A 19,888-nucleotide genomic window follows, 5' to 3' on the forward strand; every position below is an offset into this window, starting at 1 on the left:
GACTCCAAATCTGTGTCCAAAACTCGAAAATTTATATTATGAAACTTTAGTCCAAAACCCCCAATTTCTCTTTTAAAATTCATCAACCAATTGCCAAAAATGAAGATAGATTCATGAAATGTAATCAAAACTGAGTAGAGAACACTTACCCCAATCCTTGTGATGAAATTTGCTTCAAAAATTGCCTCAATCCGAGTCCCACATCTCAAAATATGGAGAAAGAACCAAAACCTCGATTTTTATAACTCTGCGCAGCTATACCGCATTTGCGGTCAAATTATCACATCTGCTACCACCGCTTTTGCGGTAAATTCGCGCTTCTGTGGAACAGCCTGACTCAGCAAAACTTCGCACCTGCGGTCCTTAAGTCGCTTCTGCGAGCGTGCTTCTGCGCACTTGAACCGCATTTGCGGTTGCGCAGGTGCGTCCAAGCAACCGCACTTGCTATCCTCACGCCCAGCTCCTTTTCTCGCTTCTGCGATGACACTGCCGCTTTTGCGGCTCCGCACTTGCACCCAACGCTCTGCAGGTGCGGTCATACCAGAACCAGAAAATCTCCAGCAATGCAACATGGAATGAAAATGATCCGAACCTCGTCCGAAACTCACCCGAGCCACTCGGAACCCCGTCCAAATACAACAACAAGTCCCATAACATAACACGGACCTACTCGAGGCCTCAAAACACACATAACATCGAAACAACGAATCACACCTCAATTCGAAATCAATGAACTTGAAACTTCAACTTCCACAACCGATGTCGAAACCTATCAAATCACGTCCGATTGACCTCAAATTTTGCACACAAGTTACATTTGACATTACAGACATGCTCTTCCGGAATCGAAATCCGACCCCGATATCAATAAGTCCACTCCCGGTCAAACTTTCCAAAATTCTAACTTTCGCCATTTCAAGCCAAATTCTACTACGGACCTCAAAATCATGATCTGGACGCGCTCCTAAGTCCAAAATCCCCAACCGAGCTAACGGAACCATCAAAAACCTAATCCGAGGTCATATACTGAAAAGTCAAACATGGTCAAACCTTTCAAATTTAAAGCTTTTAGTTGAGAATCATTCTTCCAAATCAATTCCGATTAATCTGAAAATCAAAATCAACGATTCACATAAGTCATAATACATCATGTGGAGCTACTCATGCCCGAAAACTACCGAGTGAAGTGCAAATGCTCAAAACAACTGGTAGGGTCGTTACAGAAATAAATACAACTATTTCGGATGAAATGAACAGTAAATGAGGAAAGAGGGAGGGGACTTCAATGTCTGCGGACGCCAGCAGATCTACCTTGAGTTTCCAAATCTTATAATCCGAACTAAAACACCTCACGTACAGCTGGGACCAGTACCAAAATCTGCACAAGAAGTGCATACGGTATGAGTATAACCGACCCAATGTACTCTGTAAGTGCCGAGCCTAACCTCGACGAGGTAGCGACGAGGCTATGATAGGACACTCATGTAATTTAACCTGTACAACATAGCTATATGTGCAACATAGTAATAAATAAAGATTCAATACGTAAAATTAGGAGGGCACATACGAAAGAGGAACAAGATACGATAACTACAACAGGAATGACAACATAAGACAATCAAATAAATCATCAACCAATGAAAACGGATAAACATAATGCATAAAGACAACACGACATCACCCATTGTGCTTTTACTCTCAACCTCACCATGAAACGATAATATAGCATGACATCACCCTTCGTGCTTTTACTCTCAACCTCGCCATGAAACGATAAATATGGCACAACATCACCCTTCGTGCTTTTACTCTCTTCCTCATTATGTATTAATCAACAAATGAAGTAATAAATGGCACAGCATCACCCTTCATGCTTTAACAATCCCCTTACCATGTAGTAATGAATATAAAAATTTGGGAGATAGATAATGCAAGAAGAAACCTTACATCAATAGTAGTTCCAAGATTCAAAACCTCAACTTCCACAAATACTCAACCATCACAATTAAATCATAAATTCAGAAAGAACGATCAAATAAATAATAATCTAATCTAAGCATGGATGTCATAATGAAAAGCAGTAAATCACAAGGAAACAAGTTCCACCCGTATGCTTTAACCCAACAACAACGTATAAGTATTTGTCGCCTCACATATACATTATACCCAAACATTTAAACACGTAGAAATAGGCAAACAAGTCTTAATCCCTCAAGTCAGGTTAACCACGACACTTACCTCACTCCGCAATCAACTCAGAGTTCTACCGGGGCCTTTATTCTAGAATATGCCTCCAAACCAGTCGTATCTAACCAAAAGCGACTCGATAACGTCAAATAATGCTAAGGGAATCAATTACAATACATAAATCTAGGATTTTTATGCTTTTCCCAAAAAGTAAAAAAAAGTCAACCACGGGCCCGCTTGGTCAAAACCCGAGATTCGGACCAAAACTCATTTACCCATTCACCCCCAAGCCCAATTATGTAATTAGTTTCGAAATCCGACCCCGAAGTGAGGTCTAAATCCCGAGTTCGCAAAAATTCCCCCAATTCTTCCAAAATCCCTAGTTTCTACCATGGAACAACAAAGATTAAGCTAGAAATTAATGGGTGATGTTACAAATGGAAGAAAATGAGTTAAAGTATACTAACCTATGAATTGGTGATGAATTTTCTCATCAAAATTGCTTCTAGGCCGAGCTCTAATGGAAAGATGGTGAAAAATGAGTGAAATCCCGTTTTTAAATATTTTAAGGTCTGTGCGTCAAGTCTTCATCGTGTTCGTGAAGGACCTGCCGCGTTCGTGATGTATAGTGGTCAAAATGGCCTACGCGTTCGCAAGTTCTCTCACGCGTTCGCGAAGGCTGCTCCCCCATACCATCGAATTCGCGAGCCAATGCTCGTGTTAGCGTAGAAGAAAGCATTGATCCCCTTCCTAGCTCCAAAGCCTACGCGTTCGCGAGAAGCTGGCCGCGTTCGTAAAGGGTAAGTCCCCCTTGCTCCGCGTTCGCGATCCAGCTATCGCGTTCGCGATTAAGGAAATCCAACCCCATCCAAGATTACGCTTCGCGATCGCGGGAGTACCTTCGCGGTTGCAAAGAAGAAAACACCATATAACAGTAGAAGTACAAGAAAACCAGAATTTCTAAGTCCGAAACACTTGTAGCCTATCCGAAAATCACCCAAGCCCTCGGGGCTCCAAAACAAATATGCACACATGTCACGACCCAAGTTCTCCCTCCATGAACTATCGTGACGGCACCTAGTCTCTACGACTAGGTAAGCCTAACAATTTGAGGAAAATGAAATAAAGATGCGAAAACTAACAATTAATAGGTGATATAAGAAAAAAGTTTAAAATGCCGCTCGGCATATACAATAACAACACTCTCAACTAACCATAGCACTCCCAAAATCTAGAATCTCATGAATCACAAGCAAAAGAAATACATAGTGATCTAACTCCAAAAGTCTAAACGAGGAACAAAACAAGAAGTCTATTACTGAAGTGAGAATAGAGAGGGGCTTTTAGGTCTGCGAACGCGGCAGATATACCTCGAAGTCTTTGAATCGCCTCGCCTCACGGATAGTATGGCTGAGTAGAAGAACCTGGATCTGCACACCAAAAACATGTGCAAGAAAGGGCATGAGTACACCACGGCGGTATCTAGTAAGTGCCAAGCCTAACCTCGGTCGAGTAGTGACGAGATCAGGTCAGGGCCCTACTGGTTATATATATAACAAGGTAAAACAGTATGAAATGTGACAATATAATTAAAATACTAACAGTTAATAAAGATGAAATCACAGAAAGAAATAACTCAGTACACAGAGATAGCGACAGGGGATCTCCCAAGATAACGACACGTAGTCTAAAACGTAAATGTACAGAGTATCTCCGGGGATATCGTCCCGTAGTCCAAATCGTAAATATGCAGGGGGATCCCCCAAAATACCGTTTCGTAGTCCCAAGTAAATATCCAGCACAAGGGGATCTCCCGAGATACCATCCCGTAGTCCCATATATAAATATGCAGGGGGATCTCCCGGAATACCGTTCCGTAGTCCCAAAGTAAATACACAACAGTCTCAACAAGAAAATCTACAGTTCTATTCAAGCTCGTATAAAAAAGTAGGTGATGTTGGGCATATTTCTATATGTATAGTATTACTTCACTCATGTTTTAACTGCTTTTTGATGCTATTTGATCTTTAAAAGGCCCAACATGGTTTAATTATTGGTTTTATGACTAATGGAGTTGTATGTGATGATTTAGGGTGTTTGGAGTGCAAAAATATGACGAAAAGGTGCTCTAGAGGAGGGGTTGGATGCGTCGCATCCAACCTAGAGAAAGATTATATTTCGTGTACCCTTAGCAGTGAAGTCGGACCATGGCATCCGCCTTAGCATCCGCAACTGGGCAAAGCTGAGATGGGGGAACAAAGGGTGGATGCGAAGAATCTACCCTAGCATGCGAAGCTGAGAAGCCGCGGATGAGGTGGATGCGAAGCATCCACCCCAGCATCACTCCTTGAAGCTGAGTCGGACTAGGAATAGGAGAACTTTGTCCCACGACTTTTGTACACAATATATAAGCCAAAAATGCCTCTTTTAGGTCATCTAACATATTGAGAAGCGAGAGAAAGCCACGACAAAGCTTGGGAACCACGAAATTCATCTTGAGTTCTTACTTTTTCCTTCTTTTATTGATTCTTATGTATTCTTGGGAATTACTTGAAATTGTTACTATGAGCATGCGTGGCTAAGAACCCTATTGTTCTAGGGTCATGGGTGAAACATGAATGTTGATGTTTGAAGTTTAATTTGACAAAGTTGATTTTATCATATTGGGTTGTTTATTTAATTGTGCTCTTAATTATTTTGCTGAGTAGCTAACAGTGAAATACTACCTACGAATCTAGAATTGAACTTGAAAGTGGGAGTTCTAGATTGCACATAGAATTAAATAGAGCAAGTTATTGAACCTGGGTATCGGGGAACGGATTCGCAATTAGGATAAAAATATACCTAATTGTCTTGTTTGGTTGAAATACAGGAAGTATAAATGCATTTTTGTTAATCTTAATTCCATAAACATATAGGCATTAAGTTAACTTGAATAGGCGAGTAAGGACTCGAAAGATTCTTATAAGTAATATCAACCCTGTTAATCAACAATCCAGATAAATCAATTAGTCATTTTAAGCCAAGAACGCAACATGATTGTTAACTAACCCGTGACCCTGAAATATTCTCTCCTACTGATTGTTATTCGAAATTGCTATTTGTTTTGGTTGATTTCTAGTTAATTCATTGCTTGATAGTTTTAGGTAGTAAATTAGTCAGTTCTATAGCTTGTAAGAAATCTCTTGAATCGATAAGTTAATTGAGTTTAAATCAGTCAAAAGTTAATCATAAGTCTTCGTAGGAACGATACTCTACTCAGTACTTTATTACTTGACGATCGCGTACACTTGTGTGATGTTTTTGGTCGCCGTCGTCGGGGACCTAGAAATTACCTACTTGACTGAATTGAGCTTTCATTAGTTATTTATTCAAGTTTTAATTTTTAGTTTACCTTGTTTGTGTTAACGCATGCTCTTCTCTTGAATGCGGAGGAGTAGAAGCGCAAACAATCTCCTTCCTCTTGATCCTGAAATTGAACTAACACTTCACAGAGTGAGGTGGGAAGTCGAAGCTAGAACTAGAATAGAAGGAGAGTTGGACATCGTAGTTCAACCACAGCCAATAGAGATGGCAGGTAATGAAGAGCGTGCGGTGATTGAAGCCGCAAGGCCCAACCTAGCTAATGTGACTCAAGTTATTGTGAAGCCTGAGATCACAGGGCATTGTGAACTCAAATAGTACATGGTACAGCTGATTCAGTCTACAGGGCAATATGTGGGTCTATCTCATGAAGACCCGCAGAGGCACATTCAGAATTTCCTGGAAATTACGGATACTTACAATTATCCGAACATTTCCAAGGACTATGTCGGGCTGACACTATTTCCCTTTTCACTGCTGGGGGAAGCTAAGGAATGGTTGCAAAAGGAGCCCGTGAAACTCAATCCACACTTGGGATGATCTAGCAAGGAAATTCTTAATCAAGTTTTTCCCCACTAAGAAGACAAAGTCATTGAGGAGTCAGATTCTTAGGTTCGAACAACGGGATGACAAGACACTTCATCAAGCTTGGGAAAGATACAAGAAGCTACTCAGAGACTGCACACATCATTGTCAGACTGATGAGGTATTGGGTCACACTTTTGTTGATGGGCTAGATGATGCATCAAAGATGAATCTTGATTCAGCTTGTGGGGGTAGTTGCATGGCGTGACCGTATAGTGAAATCCAACTCTTGCTAAATAACTGCACTGCTAATGATCATAATTAGATAGGGGATGGGGATTCACGAAGGGCAATTAAACAGAAAGCAGCCGGGTTGATTGAGCTAAGTACATATAAGATATAGTGGCTCACAAGGGGAGATTGATTGAATTCGAGACAGTTGCACTTACTGGGGAGTGCACATCAAGGGTCCAAAACAAGCTTCCTCAAAAGCTCAAGGATCCTGGCAGCTTCACTATCGCTGTGCGAATTGGTAATATTGATGTGGGTCGTGCACTTTATGATTTGGGGGGCAAGCATAAATCTGATGCCCTTTCCTTGTTCAAGCAATTGGGCTTGGGAGATCCAAGACCAACTACTGTGATGTTGCAACTAGCTGACATGTCCATAGCACACCCTAAGGGGGTGATTGAAGATGTGTTGCTGCAAATTGGGAAATTCATCTTCCCTGTGCACTTGATTATCCTAGATTATGAGGCTGATAAGCTGGTTCCAATCATATTGGGATGACCTCTCTTGGCTACTAGTGATGCAATTATTAAAGTGAGAGAGGGAAAAATGATTTTGAGGGTGGATGACGAGGAAGCAGTCTTTAATGTCTAAAAAGCAATCCAACTTCCCAGCCACTATGAGGAGCTCTCGATGATATCTATTGTGGAGGTGGATGAGAAAATTCTTGACACGAGTGTATATCTAGACGATTCTCTAGAAAAAGCACTTATGTTGTTCGATAGCTTGGTGATTGATGATGAGGTTGAGGAGATGGCGCATATCCTAGATGCATCGTGTGCTTACATGTAGGGGATACACCCCTTTCAGCCCCTGAATAGGCCAAGTGGGCCTCCTCCAAAGTCGTTAATTGAGGAAGCTCCAAATTGGAGCTTAAACCCCTGCCCCTTCACCTTCAATATGCTTATTTGGGTGATTCTAACACTTTACATGTTATTGTTTCTTCTGACTTGTCTAAATTGCAGGAAGAAAAGCTGTTGAGAGTGCTACGTGAGCACAAATGAGAAATTGGGTGGACGATGTCTGACATTAAAGGCATTAGTCCAGCTTTTTGCATGCATAAAATCCTCGTGGAGGACGGACACAATCCAAGTGTAGAGCAACAACGCCGACTAAATCCAATCATGAAAGAGGTGGTAAGAAAAGAAGTGATTAAGTGGCTTGATGCAGGTATTGTATTTCCAATCTCTGATAGCAAATGGGTAAGCCCCGTCCAATGTGTACCTATGAAAGGGGGGATGACTGTAGTGGTTAATGAAAATAATGACTTTATTACCACAAGAACTATCACTGGGTGGAGAATTTGCATAGATTATAGAAAATTGAACAATGCCACCCGAAAGGACCACTTCCCCTCCCCTTTATTGACCAAACGCTTGATAGATTAGCTGGCCAGGAATACTACTGTTTCATAGATGTGTATTCGAGGTATAATCAGATTGCTATAGCCCCAGAGGACCAAGAGAAAATCACATTTACGTGTCCCTATGGCACGTATGCGTTCAAGAGAATGCCCTTTGGTCTCTGTAATGCACCTGCGACTTTTCAAAGGTGTATGATGGCTATTTTTACTGACATGGTTGAAAGGTTTGTGGAATTGTTCATGGATGATTTTTCTGTGTTTGGATGTTCTTTTGATAATTGTTTAATGAACCTTGATAAAGTGTTTTCTAGGTGTGAAGAGGCGAACCTAGTGCTAAACTGGGAAAAGTGCCATTACATGGTACGTGAAGGTATAGTTTTGGGGCACAAGGTGTCCAAAAATGGTTTGCAAGTGGACAAAGCAAAGGTGGAGGCGATTGAAAAATTACCCCCACCGACATTCGTCAAAGGCATTCGCAGTTTCTTGGGCCATGCAAGTTTTTATCGTCATTTCATTAAAGATTGTTTGAAAATCTCTTCTCCTTTGTGCAGGCTTCTTGAGAAAGATGTCCCCTTCAAGTTTGATGATGCCTGTCTGAAAGCATTTGAGGAGCTGAAGAGAAGGTTGGTGACTGCACCAATTAGGATTGCTCCAAATTGGGAGCAGCCATTTGAGTTGATGTGCAATGAGAGTGACATAGCAATCAGAGCTGTTTTGGGGCAAAGGAGAAATAAGATCTTTCACTCCATTTACTATGCGAGTAAAACTCTGAATCCAGCCCAGATGAACTACACAGTTATTGAAAAAGAGTTGCTTGCAGTGGTGTGGGCGTTTTACAAGTTCAGATCCTATCTAGTGGGAACCAAATTCATCGTCTACACAGATCATTCAGCTATCAGAAACTTGTTTGAAAAGAAAACACCAAGCCAAGGCTGATTCGTTGGGTCCTCCTCCTGTAAGAGTTTGACTTAGAGATCTGAGATCGAAAAGGGACAGAAAATCAAGTGGCTGATCACTTGTCCAGATTAGAAAATCGGAGACATGTAGCTGAAGGAGAGTCAATCAAAGAAACATTTCCCGATGAGCAGTTATTAGCAATCACCTCAAGTGAAGCCCCGTGGTATGCAGATTATGTGAACTTTTTTGCAAGCGGGGTGACACCACCAGATTTGACACCTGATAATAGAAAAAGATTTCTACATGATGTGAGGTTCTACATGTGGGATGAGAAAGTCCTATATAAGCAGTGTGCAGATCAGTTGGTACGAAGGTGTGTTCCTGAGGAGGAGATGAACGCAATATTGCATGATTGTGATCATGTCACGACCCGAATTTCCCACCCTCGGGAGTCGTGATGGCGCCTACTATTAGTAGCTAGGCAAGCCAACTATTTATTATCTCTTTTAGCAAACCTCGACATTTAATTAAACAACAAAACATTTAATAGAAAACAATACGGAAGTTCAATACAACTCTACCCAAGAACTGGAGTCACAAACTCACGAACGTCTAGAGAATGCTAAATATAATGTCTGAATAAAAACGTAATTCTGTTTGTTCCGGTACAAAGGATAACAAACTAAAGTAAAGATAGAAGAGACTCCGGGCCATGCGGACGCCAGAAAGGCTACCTCGGGGTCTCTGGACTGAAGTCAGCTCCCAAAACTCCTACTGTTGTCCAAAAGCTGCTCCGGCACGACGGACGTACAGTCTGAGCGAACTATTCATATATTGGAGGACATGCTCCGAGCTTGTGTTATTGACTTTGGAGGTTCGTGGGATCAGTTAATGGGGCATAAAGGCATCGCGCTCGCGACCCGCCCATGTCGCGAACGCGTAGAACAAATTCGCCCAGTGATTTTTTTAAACAAGTTCAGAAACAATGCATACAAGATTAACTTAAATTCTCACGAGCTCTCTTCTTCCTCAAGCTTTTAGGAGTCCATTGAAGCCCCCATTATTTCAAGACCACTTGGGTTAGTAAATCCCCACTCATTTCCTTCATTTTATTTCATTAATTAGTGAATTTCTAAGCTTAAATCACATAGATTAGGGTGGAAATTGGGGGAATTGGATAGAATTAGGGCTTTTCAATTTCCTTTGATTTAGACCTTGTTTTGGGGTCGAATTTGAAAACAAATTGTATATCCGGGTCGTGACAGATCACGGCCAACCCTGCACTACTATTAAGTAGCGAGAGAGGTCGAAGCAGCTTTTACCCCATTTTGGGTCGGGATCGAATTCCACAGAGAGCTAGATATTGGAGTTGGGTGTCTATCTAAAGAGGAGTTGTGTATTTGCTCCAAATTGCACTTCTACACATTTTGGGTTTTTAATTATGAATCTAATTCTATAAACTACAATGCTCATTAAACTATTATAAGCTAGAATTAAACTATTGCAAGATGATCAAATGATTAAAAAGGCACTAGGGTAGTGACTTTCGCCTAGGTGGTCAATTGACGGGTTCTTGAATCTAAAGCTAGATTGACACATTTAGGGAGTATGATATACCCATTGCTTTATTCTACTCACTCTATACCTCTCGGTAGTTCGAGTGATTTTTCACGAATTGACTTTCTCAAGACCAATTGGGTATGCAAATTTGCACAAGCAACTGAGGATCAAGTCGGGTATTACGATCTCTCGGTTTAACCCTTTAATTAGGGCTATAAGTTCACTTGAGTACGCCCCAATTCCTTGTTGGAATAATTCTACAGACTTAGGCTCTCTTTCTCAAGAATAGCAAAAGTCAACTAAACACAAACTAGTTTTTGCAATCACTAATTTAGCAATTAAACGTGGAACTAGCCCAAATATCAAACACCCATAGTCAATCAAGCTCTAAAATACAAGACCCATCAATTACCCACACTAGGGTTGAGCCACAACCCTAGCTGATGGGTCTAGCTACTCATAATTAGAGAAAGAAATAAAAAAATAGATGAAAAACAACTCATATTAATTAATTGCTAAGATAAACTAGAAGATTCAATGTTGAAATGAAGATAAAATTGCCCAAAACAGTTAAAATATTCAAACCCACGAGCGCAGCTACCAGCTAAATCTATCTGCTTGACCTAAAAAATGGAAAAGAAGTTATTAATACTAAGCTGACAATTCTGGACAAAAATACCCCTGCGGGGTTAGTGCAGACCGCACAAAATGGTGTGCGGCTGCACTAGGGCTCTGGACTTGAAGATCTAACTCTCTGAACTCGGGCGCTGCGGACTGCAGATAATGGACTGCGGTCGCGGAGGCTTCTAGTGCGGTCCGCATAAAATGGAGCGTGGACCGTATTGGCTTGACACTTGGAATTTGCAGATCTCTGATTCTTCTCACTACGGAACGCACGAAATCGAGTGCAGCCGCGTTGATCTCAGTGCGGACCGCACAAATCCTAGTGCGGCCGCATTGCCTTTGTGCCTGAATGTCATGCTCTCTGAACCTCACAGTGCAGACCGCACAGAATGTAGTGCCGCCGCACTGGCCTTGTTTTGCCTGAGCTTTATCTTGTCTTGGTACTTGTGCAAGTTTCACTCCTTTTGAGTCGATCTTTGACATCTTGTTACTTTGTTGATCAAACCTGCAATCAAGCACAACTTGTGAGCCTTCTGGGACTATTTTGTTCAAATTCCTAATCAAAACATAAGCAAAAAGGAGTATAAAAGGGTATCAAAATCCCTAGTTATCAACTCCCCCAAACTTAAGCTTTTGCTTGTCCTCAAGCAAACAAAATAAGACCCACCATTTAAGAGAATTTCCAAGAAAATTTCAGCTGTCCTAAAGTGACCTCATCCAGCATCACTTGGGACTAACAATTGCCCTCAATACAAATGAATAATTAACAACTTTTACTCTTTGAAACATCATGGATTAAGTGCGACACAAGAGCATCAAGAGTTGACTCAACACATCAAAGAACTCTTTCTATTACTTTGGTCATTGTGGAACCCAAACTCACACATCCTCAGCTTTCCTGAGCAAACCTCACCTTGAGAATAATGGCACTCATTACGAGGTTAATGGGAATTCACTCATCTCTCAAAAAGAAAAGTCACAAGACCGGCTCTAAGTACCATATGTTTGCCCCTTATGTGAGTCACGACTAATGTAAGCTTCATTCAACTCAAGATCATATAGGGCTTTTGTGGAGACATTGTGAAGGCTTTTGGTTCAGGGTAGGAAATGTTTGGTCTAAGTAGGTTCCATCTTCCCTTAAGCACTTCTTTTGTTTCACTTGGCACACATTCACTTGACTCTTTGAGTCATTTCACTTCTTTCTAAGGGGTTAGAGAGACACACTGTCACTCTTTTTGTATATTTCAAACCTTTTCTTCTTTTTCAACTTTCCACACCTTTCATTCTTTGCTTTTCTTGAATCCCTTTTTATTCTCTTTCATATTGAACATTCTTTTTGTCTTTTTGCTTTTCTTTCTTTTTCATTGACTTTCCTTTTCTTTATTTTTTTGCCTTTTTACCACTTTGTTGCAATCCTCGTCTCTCCCCCCAAAATTATACTTTTGCCATGTGCTAAAGGAAAGATCGGGTGCCAAGAGAGGGTATCTTTTAGAACGGGTAAAGGCTTGTATCATGGTTTTTGAAAGAAAAAGGTCTAAGTCTCAAAAGGGTTGACTAGGGATCTTATCATTGGTAGGTTATGGATGTGTTCAAACTATCATTTGGAACAAGGAGAGCCTATTGTCATGTCTCAAGTCAAAATTCACTTAAGATTTCGCCTCAACAAACATTCAGGGCAAGTTCTAGACCAATGGCTCGGGACTTGGACTTGCAATGCAATTTCTCACCACACACGCTATGGGCTCACTAAAGACACAGAGTCGGGGGCCCACAACGACCTTAGATAAGATTTGAGCATACAATGGTCCTGAAAAACCACTTGATGATTATCGGCCAACACAAGAGTCTCAAGGTCACAACTTTCACCATCCTAAATACAATAATTTGTTTTTGACCATAAGATCAAAGGCAAATGTGCTAGGCCCAAGTGAAGCTTTGCTTGAGGCACCCTTAACCACTAACTACTAAAAACAAAAACAAAAACGGACTCAAACCCTTAAGAAGGTTGTCACGCCATCTATCATTGGAAAGAGCCACCCGGTTCACACAAACACCACCTTTGGAAAGAACCGTGGCATTAAGAAAACCAAAGGCTTATTGCAAACTTTCAAAATAAGAAGTTACGAACATAATTAAGAAGCTAAGAACAAAAAATTTGCGGAAAGTAAAGTGAATATATACAAGAGGGGATTTGTCGAATATACAATAGATGGGATGAATATATACAATGTAACATAACTTTATATACAGACCCAAAGTGAACTAAAATTGCGAGAAATGTAGCGAAATGTTAAAAATATATACAAACCAAAGATGAAAAATAAAGAAAGCATAAAAAGTATCAAATATATGCAATCATCCGAATGAGTCCAAATGTAGGGCCTACACCCTCAAATGAAAGCTGGCATTGTCCCCAATGCCAACTAAACAAAATAAGCACCAAAAAGATAATGTTACAGAGACTCCCTATGGCCTGTCTATCTGCATGGGCTCCTGAGTGGTCCCTGGGTCCTCACTGTGCTCGGGAACCTCAGACTGGTTCCCTGTGGCCTGCTGCTCTGCTGCTGGGACCTGGGCCTGGACCTGGACAGGCTCCTGAGGTGCATCCTGTGGCTGACTGGAGGTGGCCTCCGGTGGGTCTTCCAACTGGATGACTGCATCGTCCGCTCGGTGAATCATCCTCCTCCTCTTGGGAGGCCTCTATGACTGCTCTGGCTGGGAATGAACTGCTGGTACTAGGTCCTAGAGCAGTAAATCTAAAGGCAGCTGATCTGCCTTCAATCTGTCAACATCAGCTCTCAACTCATTAACAGACTCCTTGGAGGCCCGTGTCTTCCTCAGCTTCCTGTGCTCCCTAGCAAGCTCCTTGAGAGCCTTGCTATGTGAATCAGCTGCCTCTGTGAGCACCTTCTGAGTGTCGAGGATTTTCTGTTGGTTGGCCAAAATCTCCTTAAGAGCATCCTCTATGGACTGGGGGACCTGTGGAGGTGGAGGTGCCGACTGAGCCTCAACTGTGGTAGTAAGGGTAGACAACTTGGATGGCGCAGTCTGCATCCAGTTGTTGATACTGAGAAGAGCCTGGCTCAGTCGGTAGGCAGTCACTAGATAGGCACGGGAAGATGGTATCTCCATGTCTCCTGAGGTGGATGGGCCAGGAGGGATATCAGTGGAGGTGGAGGCAGGCTCAGCAGGAGCCACTACCACAACTGGCTCTTCAGACTGGCCAGTTGAAGCAGTAGTTGTTCCCTTAAAGGTCTTGCTCTTAGGGTTGTCATCCCCCTGCATGTTGTACCAAGAGAATGGGGCCTTCGCTTTGACCTTTATGTCGAATGTCCTCTTCTCAACCTTGAGGTCCCTGAAGTACATAGTCAAGAAGCTGGGGAAAGGGTAGTTTCTGTCATGCTCTGTGCCCACCAGTGTAATTACCCTAGACATTACATTCCCGACATTTATTGGGTACCCTGCAATTATTGATGCCACCAACACTACCCGGTGAAGAGGAAGGGTGTTGTCATGAGTAGTCGGGTCCAGTCTGCTGCACACAAAAGTTTTCCACCCCTTTTCCTCGAAGTTCAAACTACGTCTCAAAATCTTGACGCCTGCATTCAACCAATCGGGGGTGGTACCTAGGATTGCCAGGTACTGTGCCAACCAGGGACGGACCTCCTCACCCATTTCCATCTTAGCCATATACAATGTCTCATCCTCCTAATCAAAGCCAAGGTAGTCGTTGATTGTCTTCCCGTCAAACAACACCTTCAAGTTTTGCACCTTGGTCACCTTTGTACCCTTTTGTATGTGGGCAACGTTGGCGTAGAATTCCTTGACCAAGTGCTCGTTGGCATATATACAGTCACCCAAAAAATGCACCCAGCCAATTCTCTCCCTAAACTGCCTCCTCACATTAGGGTTGTGAGGTAGCAAGTCTCTATCCACAAAACTCCTTTCCGGGATCAACTTCCTCACCGGCCACCATTCCCGGAATTTATGATATGCTACCTCACTCACGAACCGGTCTTGCCACACCTCCGGGTTTCTAGTTCTAGCAATCCCACCAACCTGAGGTTCACCCCCTTCTCCTACTTCTCTTTCTCCTCCTACTTCCTCACCGCCTCCTACTGCACCTCTCCGGATACTGAAGTTGTGGGACAGGTGGAGTATTCCTCACTACCTTCTGCTGGGCCTTCAGACGACCCAAAAAATACATTCACTGACGCTTGGGCAGTGGGGGGAGGTGGAGGAGTGTCTGTTAGTCTGAACCTCTCCGGCCAGTCTTCAATTACTCTGGCACGGAGTCTAAAGAAATCTCCCGGGAGGGCTCATACTCACTCCCCGAGGACTGGGAAGCAGCTCTATCAGCAGTTTTTATCAACTTTCTTGTCTTTTCAATATTTTGCCGGGCTTGAGGAGTCAGTCTTATCATTTTCTGCTTCCCTCCCCGGGAGGATTCTCCTCTGCCCGGTTGTTTAAAGCCTTTACCTCGTTGTTTCACCATTGTCTGCAAACACAATCCAAATAAATTTGTTAGTATCAGGTGCAGCAGCTAAGAAGCATAATTGCAGAAAAAATGCAGAAGGTTGCAGAAGTCACACAGTGCAGACCGCACAAAATGGTGTGCAGTCGTACAGGGGTCAATGCGGACCGCACAAAATCGACCGCGGTCCGCACAGAGGTGGGGTTCAGACTACCCACTCTCTGAACAATTGGGACCAATGCGGACCGCACAAAATGTAGTACGGCCGCAGTCCCCAAACTTCAAAAAATCAACATTCAGCAATGCGGTCCGCACAAAATGTTGCTGCGGACCGCACAAGGGCACCGCGAACCGCACAGAATCGACCGCGGTCCGCACTGAGTGCCCAGCTGTGGCACTAACTTAGGGTTTCATGAATTTTAATTTTAAACCCAAATTTACACCTAATAACAGTCCCTAAGTAGTTGCCCATTGTTTTTAACTACCTAAGCCTACTCTAATCAAGCGATTAATTACCCTAACCTAATCAATTGAAGAAAATACGGGAAGAAGAGAAATAAAAACCAAGTAAAACAAGAAGGAAAAGAAAATAACAAAATTAAAGCAATTAAATTGACATTAAGTTACCAGATGTGAGATGGGATGAAGATTAACAAGTCCAAGCAATTAATTGTAAGTAACAGAGAGGATGAACAGTGTTTTAGAGGTCTGAGAGTCAATAGTGCGAAAAGGGTAAAAGGAGGGCCTCAAGCCCTATTTATAGAAAAGGACCTGGAGCCTAGTATTACCAACCAGTGCGGACCGCACAAAATCGACCGCGGTCCGCACCATTCAACATTATTCAAAGCTTGAAAAGGCAACCACTGCGGTCCGCACAAAATGGAATGCGGCCGCAGTGGTCCATCGTGAACCGCACATAATGGATTGCGGCCGCGGTGGCAAACTTCAGAGAGTGTTATTTTCACCCTTTCTTCAGTGCGGTCCACACTAAATGTAGTGCGGCCGCATTGGAAACTTCAAAGACCGGATCATTTTGTCCACTATGTCCTGCACTGCATCAACACAATCCTGTAGCATCTCACAACCAGTTAGTACAAAAATAAATCCTATACTACAATGAAAATAAAATAAAAACAAGAAGAAAAACACATGGGTTGCCTCCCAAGAAGCGCCTGATTTAACGCTGTGGCACGACGCATGTTACCATCCAATCATTTGAAATGAACAAGAGCCACCACATGGCTATCATCAAACTTTCCAAATAGTGCTTGACCCTATTCCCATTCACTCTAAAAACTTCCCCACTTTTGTTCTTTAAATCAAGAGCACCAAACGGGGTCACACACACTACTTCAAATGGTCCGCTCCACTTTGACTTTAGCTTTCCCGGAAACAACCGTAACCGAGAGTCGAACAAGAGCACCAAATCACCTACACTAAACTCCTTGCCACGAGCATATTTGTCATGAAGGTACTTCATTTTGTCCTTTTACAAGGAAGAACTGGAGTAGGCATGGAAACGGAATTCATCAAGTTCATTGAGTCGCTCAACACAGAGATTTGCAGCCGCATCCCAATCAAGGTTCAACTTTCTCAAGGCCCACATGGCCTTCTGCTCTAACTCAACCGGTAAATGGCAAGCTTTCCCGAACACCAACCGATACGGAGACATACCAATCGGAGTTTTGTAAGCAGTCATGTACGCCCATAGAGCATCATCTAACTTCTTTGACCAATCGGTCCTATTTGCATTGACCGTTTTAGACAGAATATTCTTGATTTCCCTGTTTGAGACTTCAACTTGGCCACTCGCCTGAGGATGATAAGGAGTAGACACTTTGTGGTTGACACCATACTTGGCAAGCAAGGTGTCAAAAGCTCTATTGCAAAAATTGCGATCCTCCATCACTTATAATTGCACGAGGAGTGCCAAACCTTGTAAAAATGCTCTTCTTCAGAAATGCAACCACACTCCTAGCTTCATTGTTGGGCAAAGCCACGGCCTCGACCCATTTAATCAACCGCTACAAGAATGTAGGTGTTTCCGCACGAGCTTACAAATGGGCCCATGAAATCAATACCCAATACATCAAAGATATCCACTTCTAGAATGGTGTTTAGAGGCATCTCATCTTTCTTCGAAATACCACTCGCTCTTTGACATTGGTCACACCTTCTCACTAAATCACTTGCATCTTTGTACAAAGTTGGCCAATAAAATCCACAACTTAGAACTTTCGAAGCTGTCCTCGCCCCTCCATGATGGCCACCATAGGGGGAGGAATGACAAGCCTCTAGAATGCTAGATTGCTCCTCCTCAGGTACACACCTCCGGATCACTCCGTCGGTGCAAATATTGAACAGGTATGGCTCATCCCAATAGAAGTCCAGACTGTCCCGTTTGAGCTTCTTCCTTTGGTTAGAAGAGAGCTCACACGGGATGATGCCAGTCACAAGGAAATTAGCAACATCCGCAAACCATGAAATATCACTCATCGACACAGAAAGTAGTTGCTCATCGGGGAATGCATCATTGATCTCTAGCCCATCACACGGCCTTCCTTCCTCCTCCAAGCGGGATAAATGATCCGCCACTTGGTTTTCACTACCTTTCCGGTCCACAATTTCCAAATCAAACTCTTGAAGTAATAAGACCCATCGCATCAGTCTAGCTTTGGAGTCTTTCTTTGTCATCAAATACCTAAGAGCTGCATGATCGATGTTCTTGACGTTTATCTATTGGTTTTCTGTTGTTACTTCATATTCCCCGCAGCATGTCTTCCCCCTCCTATCTTTACCTGTAAATTTCTGGCTTTACTTTTTCCATTGTACATGATTTAACTGTAGGTTTATTTGGTAGTCTGGTCCTAGCCTCGTCACTACTTCGCCGAGGTTAGGCTAGGCACTTACCAGCACATGGGTCGGTTGTGCTGATACTACACTCTGCACTGTGTGAGGATCCCAGTGCTGTAACTTTTGGACCACAGTGAGGTTGTTGCCTTCAGTCTAGTAGCGGAGACCCGAGGTAGTCCTGCAGGCGTCCGCATGCCTTGGCGTCTTCTTCTATCTTTCCACACTGTTTCTTTTATGTACTTCATAAACAACATTGTATTTATCTTCCGGACCCCTATTTGTAGTATTCGTAGACAGTTTGTAAGATTGTGACACCAGTTCTGGGTAGCTTATGTTTATGGATTGGTATCGGTATTATTGTTAAATTGTCACATTTCATTCTTCCGCTTTATTATTTCCACTGTTTATGTAATGTTTATTCACAATTGTTAAGAGCTTAAAAATGAAAAGGGTTAAATAATTGGAATAATTGGCTTGCCTAGCTTTCACTAGTAGGTGTCGTCATGACTCCCGAGGGTGGGAAATCCCGGGTCGTGACAAGTTGGTATCAAAGCTCTAGGTTGCTTAGGTCTCACAATTCATGGACAAGCTTAGTAGAGTCTGAGGGATCGGTACGGAGACATCTGTATTTATCCTCTAGAGGCTACAGAGTTAGGAAAAACTTCACATCTATTCTTTCTTGTCGTGCGACTTGATTTCTCAATGCTAATTGGACTTCCACTCTTGTTCTTTCGCGAATGTCGAGGTCACGTACCGCTTCTTCAGTCGAGCAGCAGCATAGACCGGTTATGGAGCAGCTATGTCTGCCGATGCTTTATGGAGGTTGGATAGGTTTCACCAAGCTCTTCACTACTACTCTTGGTGGTACATCTTCTGAGGATCCCCAGGATTATTTGGACAGCATTCATGAGGTTCTTCAGAACATGGGGATAGTGGAGACCAATGGGGTCGACTTTGCTGCTTTTCGACTGTCTGGATCCGCCAAGACTTGGCGGAGAGATTATTGTTTGCCTAGACCAGCTGGGTCACCGGCTTTGACTTGGGATAAGTTTTCTCAGCTATTTCTGGAGAAGTTTCTTCCTATCACTCAGAGGGAGAACTATCGGAGGTAGTTTGAGCGTCTCCAGCAGGGTTCTATGATTGTCACTCTGTACGAGACCGGATTCATTGACTTGGCCCTTCATGTTTTCTTATACTTCCCACTGAGAGAGTGAGGAGGTTCATTGAGCGATTCGTTCAGCCTATTCGACTGCAGATGGCTAAGGAGACGGGGAGCGAGATTTCTTTTCAATGCGGCCAATGTGGCCAGGAGAGTGGGGATGGTTCTATCATAGGGGAGTGGTCAGGGGTCTGACAAGAAGCCTCGTCATTCGGGCAGGTTTAGTGGTGCCTCATCTGGAGGCAGGGATTCTTTCGATAGGGGCCATCCTTCCAGGCCATTTTATTCAGCACTTCAGGCTTCTCACGGTGCTCCAAGTGGCCGTGGTTCTCAGACCGTTAATCTAATCAGCAGTCCTACAGTGCACAACCAGCTCCTATCAGTGCACCGTCGCTCTAGAGTTTTCATAGTGGTCATTCAGGCCGTCAGGGTCAGTAATCTCAGCAGCCGAGGGCTTGTTATACTTGTGGCGATACGAGGCATATAGCTAGATTTTGCCCTCGAGCACCGAGTAGCTCTCAGCATCAGGGTTACCGTGCCATGGTTGAGGAACCGAGTGTTCCACCGCCCGCTCAGCCAGCCAGAGGGGGAGGTA

The 19,888-nt window shown here is 43.0% G+C and overlaps 1 protein-coding gene across 1 annotated transcript; it reads left to right on the top strand.

The window, feature by feature from the left end:
* The first annotated feature begins 5,871 nt into the window (after positions 1 to 5,871).
* On the top strand, positions 5,872 to 6,864 carry LOC109219311. The gene is made up of 2 exons (XM_019383748.1): positions 5,872 to 5,904; positions 6,490 to 6,864. Exons 1-2 carry the CDS (start codon positions 5,872 to 5,874, stop codon positions 6,862 to 6,864), a joined length of 408 nt encoding a protein of 135 aa, XP_019239293.1.
* Positions 6,865 to 19,888: the final 13,024 nt, after the last annotated feature.

This window comes from Nicotiana attenuata, unplaced genomic scaffold (genome assembly GCF_001879085.1).
Source record: "Nicotiana attenuata strain UT unplaced genomic scaffold, NIATTr2, whole genome shotgun sequence".
Lineage (NCBI taxonomy): Eukaryota > Viridiplantae > Streptophyta > Magnoliopsida > Solanales > Solanaceae > Nicotiana > Nicotiana attenuata.